This window comes from Vipera berus, assembly GCF_964194415.1.
Source record: "Vipera berus genome assembly, chromosome: 2".
NCBI classification, from domain to species: domain Eukaryota; kingdom Metazoa; phylum Chordata; class Lepidosauria; order Squamata; family Viperidae; genus Vipera; species Vipera berus.
This window is the reverse complement of record NC_138203.1, coordinates 33,053,216-33,066,587: the sequence shown is the minus strand read 5'-3', so window position 1 is coordinate 33,066,587 and position 13,372 is coordinate 33,053,216. Positions and strand designations below refer to the sequence as shown.

The 13,372-nt window shown below is 42.0% G+C and overlaps 1 protein-coding gene across 1 annotated transcript; it reads left to right on the top strand.

Annotated features, from left to right (window-relative positions):
- Positions 1 to 11,893: 11,893 nt before the first annotated feature.
- LOC308662709 (proteinase-activated receptor 1-like) lies at positions 11,894 to 13,051 on the top strand (the record flags this gene model as incomplete). Its single annotated transcript, XM_081318851.1, has 3 exons — positions 11,894 to 12,580; positions 12,704 to 12,811; positions 13,010 to 13,051. 3 exons carry the CDS (start codon positions 11,894 to 11,896, stop codon positions 13,049 to 13,051), a joined length of 837 nt encoding a protein of 278 aa, XP_081174977.1.
- Between the last annotated feature and the right edge of the window lie 321 nt (positions 13,052 to 13,372).

The window sequence follows — 13,372 nt, the reverse complement described above, 5'->3', positions numbered from 1 at the left end:
ATGGTCTTTGTGTTTGTGATTTTCTATTAATTCTTAATTCAGAAACTAGGACTCAAAACAGTTGAAAATATGGCACAAGTTAAATTTTAAAAAATCATTTATTCTTTTTGCACATAAATGTACATTCAGGTAATGCTGGCCAAAACAAATCCTAAAGTTTCCTAATATAGGTAGTTCTTGATTTACAATCATTCAATTGGTGACTGTTGGAAATTACAAAACTGAAAAAAGTGTCTTATAATCTTTTTTCATTTAGGACCTTCACAGCATCCCCATGGTCACTTGATCAAAATTCAGATGTTTGGCAACTGACTCATATTTATGACAGTGGCAGTGTCCTGGGGTCATGTGATCATCTTTTGCGACCTTCTGACAAAGTCAGTGGGGAAGCCAGATTCACTTAACAATCATGTCACTAACTTGTAAGTCTTCAGAGGGAAAGCAAATGATACTGTGGGGATTTCTTCAAACCTACACATAGCGTGAATTTGAATTTGAATTTTATTGAATTTATATACCGCCCTTTCCCGTAGGACTCAGGGCGGTTTACAGGGTATATAAAACATCAATACAAAAATTAAGAACAATTAAAAAAGATTAAACTAAATCCCTGAAAAAAATATAAAACCCCAGTTAAAACCCCAATTAAAACTCAGCCTGGGCCGGAAAGCTCTAAGAGCCAGGTCTTCAGGTCTCGGCGAAATGATCGAAGGTCGGGGGCAGTCCTCAGCTCCACGGGCAGCTGGTTCCAAAGGGCAGGCGCCCCCACAGAGAAGGCCCTTCCCCTGGGTGTTATCCGCCGGCATCCTTTTACCGGCGGCACCCTGAGAAGGCCCTCCCTGTGGGAGTGCACAGGACAAAGGGAACTTGATACCGGCAGCAGGTGTTCCCTCAGATATCCTGGACCCAAGCCATTTAGGGCTTTATAGGTCATCACCAGCACCTTGAATCTCACCCAGAGGGCAACCAGAAGCCAATGCAGCTCGCGGAGCAGAGGTGTTACATGGGAGTATTGGGAAACCCCCATCACAACTCGTGCAGCTGCATTTTGCACCAACTGAAGCCTCTGAGTGGTCCTCAAGGGCAGCCCCATGTAGAGAGCATTGCAGTAGTCTAAATGGGAGGTCACGAGCGCATGAGTGACTGCGTAGGGCATCTCAGTCCAGATAGGGTCGCAACTGGTGCACCAGGCGAACCTGGGCAAAAGCCCCCCTGGTCACGGCTCCTATATGGTCTTCAAAACTGAGCCACAAATCCAGGAGGATACCCAAGTTGTGAGCCCTATCAACGGGGGGTAACACCTCACCCCCCATCGTTAAAGATGGAATAGTCTGGTTAACCCGAGATGCCGGTATGCACAGCCACTCAGTCTTGGCAGGATTGAGACGAAGCCTGTTTCTCCCCATCCAAACCTGGACCGCCTCCAGGCAGCGGGACATCACGGTGAGGGTATCACTGGGTTGGTTTGGGGTGGAGAAAAAAAGTTGGGTATCATCAGCGTACTGATGATACCCCACCCCAAAACCATGAATGATCTCTCCCAGCGGCTTCATATAGATGTTAAACAGGAGGGGAGAGAGAATCGACCCCTGAGGGACTCCACAAACGAGAGGCCTCGGGGCGGATCTCTGCCCTCCCGTCAACACCGACTGCGAGCGGCCCAGGAGATAGGAGGAGAACCACCGTAAAACGGTGCCTCCCACTCCCAACCCCCTGAGACGCCGCAGTAGGATACCATGGTCGATGGTATCAAAAGCCGCTGAGAGGTCTAATAGGACTAGGACAGAGGAACAACCCCTGTCCCGAGCCCACCAGAGATCATTCACCAGCGCGACCAATGCCGTCTCCGTGCTGTGCCTGGGCCTGAAACCCAATTGGTACGGGTCCAGATAATCAGTTTCCTCCAGGAACAGGGGAAACTGATGCGCCACCACACTCTCAACAACCTTCGCCAGAAAGTGAAGGTTGGAGACCGGACGATAGTTGTTTAAAACAGCTGGGTCCAGGGCAGGCTTCTTGAGGAGGGGTCTCACCACCGCCTCCTTCAAGGCGGCGGGGAAGATACCCTCCTTCAGGGAAGCAGTTATTACTGCCTGGAACCAGCCTCGTGTCTCCTCCCGGGCCGCAAAAACCAGCCAGGAGGGGCACGGGTCCAATAAACAGGTGGTGGAGCTCAGCCTCCCCATAATCCTGTCCACATCATAAGGGGAAACAGGATCGAACTCAGTCCAGATAACATGCTCAAGACCGTCCGATTCCTCCATGTCAGATTCTGCCCAGTCCGAGTCCAAACCGGTCCGTATCTGAGCAATTTTGTCCGTCAGATGATGACTAAACTCCTCGGCCCGACCCTGCAAGGGATCCTCCCTCACCTCCTGGTTAAGAAGGGAGCGAGTCACCCTAAACAGGGCGGCCAGGCGATTATCTGCGGACGCGATGAGGGCAGCGAAATAATTAGCCTTCGCTGTCCTCATCGCCGCAAGATAAGACCTTATGAAGGTTCTTAACTGCAATCGGTCAGATTCGGATCGGCTGGACCTCCAACCGCTCTCCAGACACCGTCTCCGACGCTTCATCTCCCCGAGCTCCACAGAAAACCATGGAGCCCAACGGGGTGCTATGGGGTTGTAGTGCACTGTTTCCCCATGCTGTCTGGGGATTTCTGGGAGTTGAAATCCAAATATCTTAAATGCTCTGCGATCGAGAAACACTGCTTCATTAAATGTCTATAGAGATTCTTGGTGATCCAGGTCATGGTTGTCTCAAAGGCAACTGGACTTCGTTTTTTCTTGAAGATGTTTCGTTTCTCATCCAAGAAGCTTCTTCATTATCACTGAAGAAGCTTCTTGGATGAGAAGTGAAATGTCTTCAAGTAAAAACAAAGTCCAGTTGCCTTTTGAAAAAGCGCCTTTAGGACATAAATGTACATTTCACATATTACCTTCAAATAGTGAATACAGAACTCTGTATATTTGTTCATAAACAGATACTTTCAAATGTTATGATGATGACATACGAGAGTTGTATGGTTGTGAGAGACACACTCCTGCTTCCGTTGTTACTATACACAGATGAATGTAGCTTTAAAAAGAACCTGAATTTGTAGAGTTTTGAGTTCAATTGCTTCTTCGGCCACTAGAGGCTGCCACAACTACAGCAGAATTAACCAACCATCTTTCAAGAACTGCAAAGAATAATGTGGAGAAAGAAACAATAATTAAAAATAGAGGTAGCAGTAGTGCACTCCTGCATTATACTTTTATGATTTACATTTCGCTTTCTGACAGTCATACTGTATAAGATTTGTTGAGAAAATACAATGAAAAGACACAGACACATCAACAAACAATAAACAATGATTCAATAAGCATGGGGGAACGAGACCGACAACTTTATTCTGTATTGCCATTATTCTTTGTAGTGTTGTGCTGCCCTATATTGCCCATGCTGTTACTGGTCGCATACAAATTTTATAACCTGCAAGTCACTCCAGTGATTAGTTCAGTTTGGCTGAACAGACTTCCACAACTAGTAGCTGAATGCTTGAGTCACTTGCCAATCTCTTGTGAAGTAGGACAACAGATACACCTTTCCTCAAAATTCACAATGCAAAGTTATTGCAGCTGGGCTAACAACTGCCTTTTGCAGTAATTATGCCCTCCCCAGTACATTTTTCATCTTTCTTGTTGCTGAAAAAGGTAACTTTCAAGATCATTGACAGAATTCATTATCTTCCCAGGGTTCCTGATCCTGTTCCATCTGTTTTACCCCTGAAATTGAGGCTTCCCAAAATGCTGAACTGCTGATAACTATGAGCTCCTATCATCCAGATGTAAATGGAAAATTTCACTCCAAAATGTGTACCTACTGTACTGTTGTTTCAAAAGGAAAACTAATTGCGTTTTTTAAATTTTTCATTCAAAAAAATTTCTATAAATGTAGTTGGCTGCCATTGCAACATGCATGCACTTTTATAACAATTTCCTGAATTTTCCCATCCTCTCATGGGCATTTAAAAGGCATGACAAATTCATTCTCACATGGGGTCTCCATCATTATCCCATGGAGATCTTGCTTCTTTCTTTGCTTCTCTACAGTATTTATTATAAAGCCCTTTGATTCTACAGCCAGCACAATTTACTTAGCTTCTCTGCCAACAGATCAGCTGTTCCTGATTTTTTTCCCAACCAAAGTTCAGCAACAAAAAAGACACCCCTCCTGGATTTCAAAGGATGGCATTCTTGAAACCCAAACCTATAGGATGGGCACAAGCAATTGGAGAAAGATAGTCCACAAATATCCAGCCTTACGCGATGTGAAGTTTTATATATAATGGTTGGAACCTTAAGTTGCACCTGGAAAGCTGTTATAGAGACATACTGAGGCATTCTGGACTAGTTATAACTCCCCAAGGGTAGACACAAGGCTAATATACATATAAAGTGACCACAGGATTAATCACAAGAAAGGTCCAGGTTCTGGTCTAGGAAGGGATGCATTCGGTATATAAGACAAATATGTGACAAAGTTTTCCTGATGAGAGCTATCAACTGCCTCTCAAGTCGGAACTCCGAGTCCAGAAAAGAGGTCAGATTGTGTGCCCATTCCATTTAGAAAAGAAAAGTGTAATTCCCTCTGGGGCCCAAGCTGGTAAATTACAAAATCTAATGAGCCATAAGCCCACAGCCCCTTAAATCTTGCTAAGGTTGCGTTTAAGCCAGTTTTCTTCCCATCCAGACTATAATAACCTTCAGGCACTGTGACAGAATCACTTGGCTGCTTTCATGTGAGTTTATGCAACAGCTTCATGTATCAGGGGTCACGCGCAGGCCACACCCACCCCAGCTCCACAAAGGCAAAAAACGTCACAATACATCATGTGACATGATCAGGTTTGACACCCGTGATGTAGATGTTAACAAGAAGGAATACCACTGAACTCTGAGAAATCTCACAGACCAGGAGTCCCATGTTTGTGTGTCCCTACTTTACCAACACCGACTGGGATCAATCATGGAGAACCTCCACAATACCTTTTCCATGCTTCCAGTCCCTGTAGCTGGTTCAGAGGTAGGTCATAAAATCTTAGTATAAAGATAACAGGGATAGTAGCTCCTTTCATTGACATTGATTGATATTGATTAAATGCCATCACGTTGATGACCTCTCCCAAAAAGTAGAGAAGGGAACTAGGGGATTAGCCATATTGGATTTAATTCTCACTAACAGAGATGAAATGATAGAAAGTGTCAAAGCCACAGGAACCTTGGGGGGAAATGATCATGCAATATTGGAATTCAACATTATGGAAGCACAAGCAATAGAACACAGCCAAACTAGAGTCTTGGACTTTAAAAGAGCTAATTTCAATAAACCTAGAGAGACCTTGGGAAGAATTCCATGGATGAGAATCCTAAAGGGGAAAACAACTCAAGAAGCTTGGGAAATTTTGAAAAGTGAGATAATAAAGGCCCAGTCTAGCACAATACCAACAAAGAAGAAAAATAACAGCTTTCAAAAGAAACCAGCATGGCTGCATAAAGAACTCTCTGATAAACTGAAAGATAAAAAGGACAAGTATAAGAAGTGGAAAGAGGGGCACATAACTAAGGCAGAATATCAGCAAACAGCCCGTGCCTGCAAAGATGAAGTGAGGGAAACTAAGGCTCAAAATGAACTAAGGCTTGCAACCAAAGTCAAAAATAACAAAAAAAAGCTTCTTTCAACATATAAGAAACAAGAAAAAAGTTAAGGAAATGATTGGTCCATTAGTGGGGGAAAGTGGCAAGAAGGTGACAAGCAACAGGGAGAAAGCAGAACTATTTAACTCGTTTTTTGCATCTGTCTTTACAAAAGGGGAAAAACAGTCCAACCTACCAAAACCAGTGCCATAAAAAACAGAATAGAAACGCAAGTTAAGATAGGCAAGAAAATGGTATATGAGCACCTGTCCAGCCTAGACAAGTTCAAATCACCAGGACCAGATGGATTACACCCCAAGGTTCTCAAGGAACTGGCAGACGTGATCTCAGAACCACTGAACTATATTTTTCAAAGATCCTGGAGCACTGGGGAACTACCAGAGGACTGGAAGAGAGCTGATGTAGTTCCCATCTTCAAAAAAGGGAAAAAAATAGATCCAGGAAACTACAGACCTATCAGCCTGACCTCAATACCTGGGAAGATTCTAGAAAAGATAATCAAACAACAAATCAGCGAACACCTTGATGCAAACAAAGTTATCACTAAAAGCCAACATGGTTTTGTCAAAAACAGATCATGCCAGACAAACCTTATTGCATTCTTTGACCAAGTGACAAAACTAGTGGACCAGAGGAATGCTGTAGATATAATTTACTTGGACTTCAGTAAGGCATTTGATAAAGTAGATCACAACCTACTACTTGATAAGATAGAAAAATGTGGGTTAGATAGCATCACCACCAGATGGATTCGTAGCTGGCTGACAGGCCGTACTCAGTGTGTGGTCCTCAATGGAACTGCATCTACATGGAAGGAAGTGTGTAGTGGGGTGCCCCAGGGCTCTTTTCTGGGCCCAGTGCTCTTCAACATCTTCATCAACGATTTGGATGAGGGGATAGATGGGGAACTCATCAAATTTGCAGATGACACCAAGCTGGCAGGAATAGCCAATACTCCAGAAGATAGGCTTAAGATACAGGAGGATCTGGACAGACTCGAACACTGGGCACTATCTAACAAAATGAAATTCAATTGTGAAAAAAGTAAGGTTCTACATTTAGGCAGGAAAAATCAAATGCACAGGTATAGTATAGGTGGTACCTTGCTCAATAGTAGTAACTGTGAGAGAGATCTCGGAGTCCTAGTGGACAATCACTTAAATATGAACCAGCAGTGTGCTGCAGCTGCCAAAAAAGCCAACACAGTGTTAGGCTGCATTAACAGAGGGATAGAATCAAGATCACGTGAAGTACTAATACCACTTTACAATGCTTTGGTAAGGCCACACCTGGAATACTGCATCCAGTTTTGGTCACCACAATGTAAAAAAGATGTTGAGACTCTAGAAAGAGTACAGAGAAGAGCAACAAAGATGATTGGGGGACTGGAGGCTAAAACATATAGGGAACGGTTGCTGGAATTGGGTATGTGTAGTGTAATGAAGAGAAGGGTGAGGGGTGACATGATAGCAGTGTTCCAATATCTCAGGGGCTGCCACAAAGAAGAGGGAGCCAAGCTATTCTCCAAAGCACCTGAAAGCAGGACAAGAAGCAATGGATGGAAACTAGAGCAACCTAGAACTAAGGAGAAACTTCCTGACAGTTAGAACAACTAACCAGTGGAACAACCTGCCTCCAGAAGTGGTGAATGCTCCAACACTGGAAGTTTTTAAGAAGAGACTGGACAGCCATTTGTCTGAAATGGTATAGGGTTTCCTGCCTTAGCAGGGGGTTGGACTAGATGACCTCCAAGGTCCCTTCCAACTTATTATTATTATTATTATTATTATTATTATTATTATTATTATTATTATTATTATTATTATTATTATTATTATTATTCCTTAGAGACAACACAGATATTCTCTTAGAGATAACTCCTTCACAGGGTTTTCATCTGGCTTTCTTCAATGGCTTCAGTGCAATATTTTTTAAAGAATATACCCCCTGTACTTCTTTTCAGGCAGAGACAGTTAGGATATGCAAAAGGAGACCAGCAGCTTCCTAATAAGTCCAAATGATCCAGCAAAAATTCCAAGATATACTAAAACAATGCAGAAACTGTCCTTTTCTAATTTAAATGTGAAAAATACTTAGGTCAGCTCTTACTTTTCTACTTTTTTGTAGTCCCAAATTTGCCATAACAGTGAAAAATGATAATTGACTTGCCCTTGTGGGGCAATACAGATTTGTTGCCCCACTGCGTACAATATTCTAACGGGGTATCAGGAGGATCAGTACAACCAATTGGAATATATGGTTGCTCCTGGGTAATAGCCCCTCACTGGTGACATGCATGAATGGGACAGGGTTGCAGCTTTCTGACCATGCTATGAGTTAGCTGAGATAAACAGCATGGCAAGGTGTAATGCCACAAAGGTAGGTAAGCCACATTTTTTTAAAAAAGAAAAGAAAAGAATAGCATTCTTAGACATTGCTTTCTATTTTTAAAATAATCAAACAGATGACTATTTCCTCCAAATCTTAACTTGGTACTCATTCCTTCATTGTAAAAAAGATCTTAAAGCAATCCGATCACGCATAATTCAAAAGTTAAGTTTGAGCCAAGATTGTCTTCAGAGTTGGTCATCCTCTTATGAGCTGTTTTGAGAGGACATTATGACATTCCTTTAGCATAAGGAAGTTAATACTTGTGAATAGCCACATTAAAGAAGCTGAATGAACAAAGCCCAAAGCAATTTTTGATGGACACATCATTCCTATTTCCAACTGGAAACTGTTTTCTTCAAGTGCAGACTAGTGATCTGATGTCTTGTTTTTCAACTCTATCCTACTATTGTTATGTACAAATAGAGTTAAGGTTGGATTTATCAAAGGATTTCTCCCTTTGGGACCATCCATGCTAATTACTCACCGTATTATTTCCAGTAGCTCTGGAATATTCTGTGCCTTTGGATGTATAAATATAGAAATACACAATTAATATAAATTGTCACCTGTTGTTTATGTCTTTGTCTCCCTCTGCTTTGGCCTGCCTAAAAACCCATGTTCCAGGGTTCCAGTTAACTTCTTTGATGTTTGTGAAGTTTAAGAAATCAACATCAAACTATATATTTCACTAGCTAAACTGACTGTTTGCAGTTCCTCCGGACTGGCCTAGGGATTTATATATCAGGTACAAACAAAACTAGGATTTATCCACACTGATTTTCCAACTATCAACTTTAATAATCACAGAGACAAGTGAAGTTATAAAATTCATGGTCTGACTTTCAAGTCATTGTCAGAGTCCCTACACAGAAGTGAATTTTCAACACTGCATACAGTAGTGTTGGTAACAATTCTTAGAAGCAGCAGAAAATCTGAGAAGTCCTTCCTAAGGTTATTTACAGTATAAATTTAGACTTGGTTTTGAGTTATGAAGCTGCTTAAAAAAGTGTAGAAATTGAAGAACTTCTTGAAGAATTGCACAGCTCATGAGATTAACACAGAGTCATGAGATTAAGACAGAATGAATGTGGTACTGTGTATTGGTTGTATTTAGAATGAAAAATACTTTTTCATTAATGAAACTGTTATGTACTGGGCTCGTGAGGAATACCACGTGGGTTGCTGGAGCAGCTAACGCAGGGGTGTCAAACTCAATTTCATTGAGGGCCGCATCAGCATTGCGGTTGCCCTCAAGGGGGCAGGTGGGTGTGGCCTGGGTGGGCGTGGCCTACTGGGTGGGCATGGCTAGAGTGCGTATGGCCTACTGGGTGGGCGTGGCCAGCTCTACATCGTTTGCATCAAGGGTGCCTATGGGGGCCTGGGCAGGAGTGGGACAGATCTGAGGGTCTCTGGTAGAAGGAGGGTCTCTGGGCCAGGGCCAAGGCAGTGCAGGCCATTCCCTCACTGTTTCCAGGATGGCTTCGTGGGCCACATGAAACCACTTCACGGGCCGGATCCGGCCCCCGGGCCTTGTGTTTGACATGTCTGAGCTAACGGCTCTCCAGCAACCCAGACTACAAGTCTCCTCTGCTGCAATTGGCTATCTCCAGGTGGAAATGGTTGATTCAAACCTATTGGCTGCCGCCTTGGGGCTAGACTATATATTGCGGCTAGTTGCAGCCTTTTCCCCAGTACATTTTCTGCACGAATAAAACTATGAGTTACCCTGTACTCCATTCCATGTCTTCATTCCTGCGCCAAAGAACCCGCTATTTAACAGAAACTATTAGCTGGTTTTCTTCCAATTTCAAATTCCAGTGATGAGAAATAAAACAAAATCTTTAGTCCACTGAAAAGATACAATAAGTGAGTTCTGTTGATTAAAAAAACTTAATTGCTACTTTCTCTCCATTTTTTCTGGGCCATTCTTCATTCACCACAATAAATGCATCTGTACCCATAACATCTACTATAATGTGTTTTTCAGAAACAATTTGCTGTTAGGAAGCACTTTTTGAGGACAAAAATCAAATCTCAAGGGGTAAAATCATTGGAGCTTTCCCATTATTGCAACTCATTATTCTCCTGAAAAATAATTTAAAGGCAGAAAAGAAATGAGCCACGTTGCCTGAGAGTGCCCATAAGATGCTTTTTGGACCAGCCCAAGAGAGAAATTTTCTCACCATTTCTTCTTTCTTATGCTGCCCTTTGACTTCATGGATTGAAATGGTTTCAGATGTGACGCCCTGCTGCCTTAAGCAAACCTTTGGATCCCAACAGAATGAAAAAGTGAATAGTCAAGTTATGTATCCATTAAACCTAGATCAGAGAGAAGACGAAGGTGTTTTTTGTAATGTCACTTATTTATAGTTTGCACTGAGAAACCTAGTAGTAGGTTAGCAGCTTTTCCAAAGAAGAAATGGACTCTTCTATGAAGACGCTGTTTTCTCTTCTCTTCATACTCTGCGTGTTATTTGCTACTGTGAAAACAAATAGTAAGTACATGTCACTGGAGTTAGTCACTTTTAATACAGCTGTTTTTACACAAGGTATAATTGCAAAATATTCATTACAATGTTTCAGTTTGGTTTAATCTTTAATATTGGATTTCAATGGAGAGGAAATGCCTGCGCTTCTGAGAATTTTCTTATATAGAGGCACCCTATCTGCATTGAGGGTTTTTTGGGTGGTTGCTGTTGTGACTGTCATTCTTACTGTTGCTGAACAATGTAGTTCATAATGCTCCCCCAGCTCAATTCTATACCTCCTCTAGAATCTGAAGATTTAGAACGTGAAGTTTCCCAATTATAGTAGGCAAAACAAAAGTTAAAAAGTATAGCAACCTTAACTGGCTCGGAATGGATACATTTAAGAATCTAAATCCGTATATTCTGATCTAGACATTGTAGGAAGAGATCCATGTTAGTCTATAGTAACCAAAACCCAGAAGGAACCTGGTGGCACATTTTCAGATTCAGATATTTTATTAAAAGGCATGCACTTTTCTGATGGCCAGCCTCTCCCAGTATAGAACTGCAGGACTGAGTCCCATCACTCACTCCCATTTATTTTGATATAGACAAGGTCCTTTCACAGTCCAGCCACACTATGTATTTGATGAAGAATGCTGCAATTCATCAGAGCTTGTGTTTCTTAATAAGATGTGATAGGCAGAAGCAGTGATACCAGATTCCTGATTATATTCTACTCTGTAACTTATTGCATACCGGTGGTCCTCGTTAACAACCATAATTGGGACAACTCCACTGCTAAGTGACACAATTGGTAAACAAGACAACATATGACCATGATGAACATACAACCTCATTTCTGCCACGGTTGTTAAGCGATTCATCCCTGGTCACTAAATAGGACATCACATGACTATGAGTTGTGATTTATTTCTGGTTTCTCCATTGACCCTGTTTGTTGGAAGCTGACTGTGCAGTGCACTAATGGCAATTGCATGACTGTAGGTTGCTGTAATAGTTGCAGAGTCCCACTAGTTGCAACCATGGGGATGCTGTGATGGTTGTAAATGTGAGGCCCAGTCACAAAGTTTCTTTTTCAATGCTGGCATAACTTCAGAAGGTCACTAAACAGGGCAGTTGTTAAGCAAGTACTTCCTGTAGTGTATTTTGATTAAAAGAGTTATACGAATCATTGCCAGGCACTTTGTGCAGTGTTTATATATTTCATTTGTATATTATTTTTCCCCCCCAGATTCATCGGATCAAATTATTCTTTCATCTAAGCCTAGGAAATTTTTGCCAGCTTTAATCAATTCTACAAATGGGAATATGCCAGACATCCAAAATAAAGAAGGAAGTCCCGCTCTTTTTTCAGATGATGTTGAAACATATTTCAGTAACCCATGGCTGACCCAGTTTCTCCCTGCAGTCGAGATTCTTGTGTTTGTTCTGGGTGTTCCCTTAAATGTTTTGGCTATTCATATTTTTCTGATGAAGACAAAGCTTTGGAAGCCAGCTATGGTGTATATGATCAATCTGGCTTTTGCAGATCTGCTTGTGCTGAGCATTCTGCCTTTTAAAATTGCATACCTCTTTAGTAGACACAATTGGGTCTTTGGGTCTACTATGTGCCACCTGGCCGCTTCTACTTTTATGTGCAACATGTACGGCTCCATTCTGCTGATGACAGGGATCAGCATCGATCGTTTCTTCGCTCTGGTTTGCCCCATGAAGTCTCTGTCCTGGCGCACAGCAAGACGTGCCTCTGTGGTCTGTTTTGCCATCTGGCTGCTCGCCATAGTGGGGGCAAGCCCATTGATGGTCTCTGATCTCATGCTGTGGATACCTCAGTTGAACATTACAACTTGCTTTGAGGCGCAAAATATTTCTGGTTCTGTGGAATTCTTCAGTTATTACTTATTAGCCTTGTCTACTTTCTTCTTTTTCATCCCATTACTAATCTCTACTGCTTGTTATATATGCATTATAAGGAAACTTTTTTTGTCTAGGTTTATGGTACAGTCAGGGAGTAAGAGACGTGCAATCTTCTTGTCCGGCATTGTCTTGTGCACCTTCTTTCTTTGTTTTGGTCCAGCCAATATCCTGCTATTAATTCAATTCTTTTTTCCGTATGAACAGCTTCAGAGCATCTTTTTTGCCCACATGCTCAGCCTTTCCCTGAGTGCCCTCAACTGTTGCCTCGACCCCTTAATCTATTATTATGCCTCCTCAGAATGTCAGAGGCAGGTATGGAGCCTTTTGTGCCCCAGAAAGCTGTTTCCGGCTGGAAAAAGTAGTCAAACAAGCTGCAGCACTGCACCCTCTCCCAAAGGCTTAGACCCTTCGTTTCCCATTTAGTTTTTTTATTGCTGTATCTACATAATGCATGGATTTATCATATTGCAAGTGTGAATCTAAATGTTCAATGTCCTATATCCTGTACAGCGAGTTCTCATTGACTTTGCGTGTCAGATGATCACAAGTTGAGGAGTACCTACATAGCAGGAATATCCTCAGCACAGTTAAAAAAGTCAAGATAGGGACCATGAGTGCATAACTGAAGCTATTCCTCTTTTATATATGTGTTGTTTGTGCAGTTGTGAATATGAGTTCAGCTAAGTTATTTCAAATACCCATCCAACTTAATAGCAAATTAGCCTACTTGCCAAAGGCATTTATACACATTTTCATTAAAAACACATTAGTCCTTTTCAATATAAATAACAATATACAGAACACATAAAATGCAGCATCTCCATGATCATGTGATCAAAATTCAGATGCTTGGCAACTGGTTCATATTTATGA